This window comes from Pteropus alecto, unplaced genomic scaffold (assembly GCF_000325575.1).
Source record: "Pteropus alecto unplaced genomic scaffold, ASM32557v1 scaffold78, whole genome shotgun sequence".
In the NCBI taxonomy this organism is placed as follows: Eukaryota; Metazoa; Chordata; class Mammalia; order Chiroptera; family Pteropodidae; genus Pteropus; species Pteropus alecto.
Window position 1 is genome coordinate 15,452,242 of NW_006443124.1, and position 3,365 is coordinate 15,455,606.

At 41.3% G+C, this 3,365-nt stretch overlaps 1 protein-coding gene across 1 annotated transcript; it reads left to right on the plus strand.

Annotated features, from left to right (window-relative positions):
• The first annotated feature begins 2,069 nt into the window (after nt 1-2,069).
• On the plus strand, nt 2,070-2,999 carry LOC102880458 (olfactory receptor 56). The gene has a single exon (XM_006923356.2). The coding sequence runs from the start codon at nt 2,145-2,147 to the stop codon at nt 2,997-2,999; it is 855 nt and encodes a 284-aa protein (XP_006923418.2). The 5' UTR covers nt 2,070-2,144.
• Nucleotides 3,000-3,365: the final 366 nt, after the last annotated feature.

Here is a 3,365-nt window from a genome sequence, read left to right on the forward strand (position 1 = left end):
TGAAATTAACCATCTTATAATGTTTATTAGGATTTTATCTTCTGAGAATTACTGCTCATTTTATTCATCACTTTTCTTATTGATTTGTGAGTATTCTTTACATATTTTAAATATGAAAAATGATAATGATCCTTTTTGAGTACTAGGCATTTTTAAATGTTATATTATGAATTTTTATTACTATACATGATATATACATATCATGTTCATTTTTTGTGCCTTATTTAATGAGATCATTCCTACTCCAAGGACATAAACACATTCTCCTATATTTTTCTTCCAATAATGTTATGAGTTTCTCCATTTAGTTTTTCAATCTGCCAGGAATTTTTTATGTTTGTGAAACGATTTTTTTTTCTAAACAGATGAGCAATTGTCCCAATGTTTTCTCAGAGATCAAAAATTTTAGTGTTTAAATCACATTGTAAATTTTCATCCTCATATGGGTGTGATTCTGGATGTATTCTGTTGTCTTGGTCAGTTTCCTTTTTCCTTCACCAACACCGGACCCTTTATATTTTGATAACTAATGAGTCAGTTTTATTTTTTCTCTGAACTGTTGTCCATTGTTTAAATTGTTTAACTTTTTCAAAATTATTTTGGCTATTCGTTCAGCAAATATTTACAAGTACCTACAACATGCTATGCATGCATGTTGATTCTCACTTGGTCAGTTTCCATGGCAAAGCCAATCGAGTATCACATCGATATTATGTTTATGTATTTTTAAAATGTATGTTATTACCTCACAAAGAGTAAATTTCAAGAGGCACAAAATCATACTATTAAGACTCTCCTCTATACCCTAGATCTCAGCAATCTGAGTCTTCTGATTCTTTCCTCTGAGTCACTGTTTCTTCATGTCTTCTTTTATGTCTTTCAGATATTCTATTATTGTTAGCATTAGGGTTCTTTCCCAGGAACTTTACAGGTTTTGTAGCAATTGTGAATAAGATAGACTGATTTTTTTTCTATTACTTTTACTAATTGGTTAGCGATATTATATGAGAAAGCTACCAGTTTGGGTAATGATATGTATATTGAATGACTTTGCTTTAAAAATTAAATTACATTGCTACATTCCTTAGAGGAAATGTGTAAAATACAAAGAAATTGGGAAGACATAATTTTTAATCCACTACCTAGAAGAAAGCACACTTAATATCAGTCTATAAAATACATAAATATATAAATTCTTGCTCAATATCTTTTAAAATATCATAAATATCTCATTAACCACATGTTATTTTATCATGTGATTATGCCATAACTTTCTTAGTTTTTCCTTTGCGTTGGGCATTTAGTTTCTCATTTACTAAGTTTCTTAGGAAATACTTAAAGCTTTCACATCTGAAAAGAACAAAATTAATAAACTTCTCTCTGTCTGTTTCCCAACTTGTGAAATGGGGATAATGATCCATCTTTCAGGGCAGTTATGAGGAGTAAATGTGAGGATGTGACAGAGTGCTCATCGTGGTGCCTGGCACGTGAGAAATGCTCAAGCAGTGTCAGCTGTTATCACTTCTAAACTACTAGGCATTGCTTGTTATAACCTTCAATTTTTCCATCACCATATAAGATTGTATTGTTATCCCAATTCAAGATAAGAAAATGGAGTTTCTGAAAGGTCATCTAGGTACCCAGTTCACACAGTCGGTAAATGTCTTTGCTGCTTTAGTACTTTTTTTCTGAAAAAGCCGGTCCTCAGGTGAGGCTGACCCAGAACTTGGTAGAGAAGCGACTGTGAGGGCCGGAGACCAGCTCCTGGCAGATGCAGAGCAGTGTCTACTTTAGCAGTCAATGCTTCAAGTTTGCTTTTCAACAACGTGCATACAGTCCTAGAAGTTAAAGCAACAACAAGAACAGTTTGCATCTTTGTTACAGATTATTTATGTAAAAGATGCCAGGCCTTTTTATTCTAAACCAATGATCATTTAAAGAGGGCAACGCATTTGGTAAAGTCATAATATCCTCATTACCATGGCACTAAACACAACCCTCCTGCTTCCAGATCCCACTGCCCTCTGGCACATCCCTCTGCAGGAACAATGGCCTGGGCAGGAAACCAGACTCTCATCTCTCACTTTGTCCTCCTGGGCCTCTTCACGCACACGCCCCTGCACCTCCTCCTCTTCTCCATCATTATGGTCATGTTTCTGGTGGCTCTTTCTGGCAACGGGCTCATGATCCTTGTCATCAATGTGGACTCCCGCCTGCACAGCCCCATGTACTTCTTCCTCAGCTGGCTGTCACTCATGGACCTCATGCTCATCTCCACCATCGTGCCACAGATGGCCACCGACTTCCTGCTGGGCCGTGGCTCCATCTCCTTCACAGGCTGTGGGCTCCAGATCCTTTTCTCTGTCACCTTCCTTGGGGATGAGTGCTTCCTGCTGGCCTTCATGGCCTATGACCGCTATGTGGCCATCAGCAACCCCCTGAGGTACTCAGTGGTCATGAACCGCCGTGTCTGCTGGCTCATGGTGGGAGGGTCCTGGCTCTTTGGCCTGGTGGATGGGCTGATCCAGGCTGTCTTCACCTTGAGTTTCCCCTACTGTGGCTCCCAGGAGATCGACCACTTTTTCTGTGAGGTCCCCGCTGTGCTCAAGCTGGCCTGTGCTGACACTTCCCTCTATGAGACAATGATATATGTCTGCTGTGTCCTCATGCTTCTCCTGCCCTTCTCTGTCATCTCCGCCTCCTACCTGCGGATCCTGGTGGCCGTACTTCGCATGCACTCTGCCGAAGGTCGGCAAAAGGCCTTTGCTACCTGCTCCTCCCACATGGCCGTGGTCACCCTCTTCTATGGGGCTGCCATGATCACCTACATGCAGCCCCAGATCTACCACTCCTCCAAGCAGGACAAGGTGGTCTCTGCCTTCTATACCATGATCACCCCTATGCTCAACCCACTTATCTACAGCCTGAGGAACAAAGAAGTGACTGGGGCTCTCAGGAAACTCATGGGGAGGTGTCCCCGTAGTGGGGAGCAAGGCTAATGTGGGCCTGCAGATGTGGGCTCCAGATGTGGGCTCCAGAGTTAGAAACCTGGATTAGCCAAATGTGTGCTTTGATTAGAGAAGAAACATATGTGCCCTACTGAAAATAAGTCATTCTGTGACCAGAGTTAATCACATTAGTAAATCAATCTGTCATGTCCATGCTGAGTGTGGGCAATGTGAAAGGAATGCTGAGTGTTTGAGCTTACAAAATATTTAAGATACACAGCCTGTATCCCACAGCTGCTGGGAGAGTCGGTGACAGGTCTCAGCTGTGCCCCTCTCTCAGAATTGTCCATGACTGAGATATGCAATTTGCCTGAGGTCCTGCTTTGCCTTGAGGGGATGCCTGAATCCCACGACTGG

What these genes read in the sequence shown, in the direction of transcription:
- LOC102880458 (XM_006923356.2), top strand. Translation starts at nt 2,145, where the DNA reads ATGGTCATGTTTCTGGTGGCTCTTTCTGGCAACGGGCTCATGATCCTT.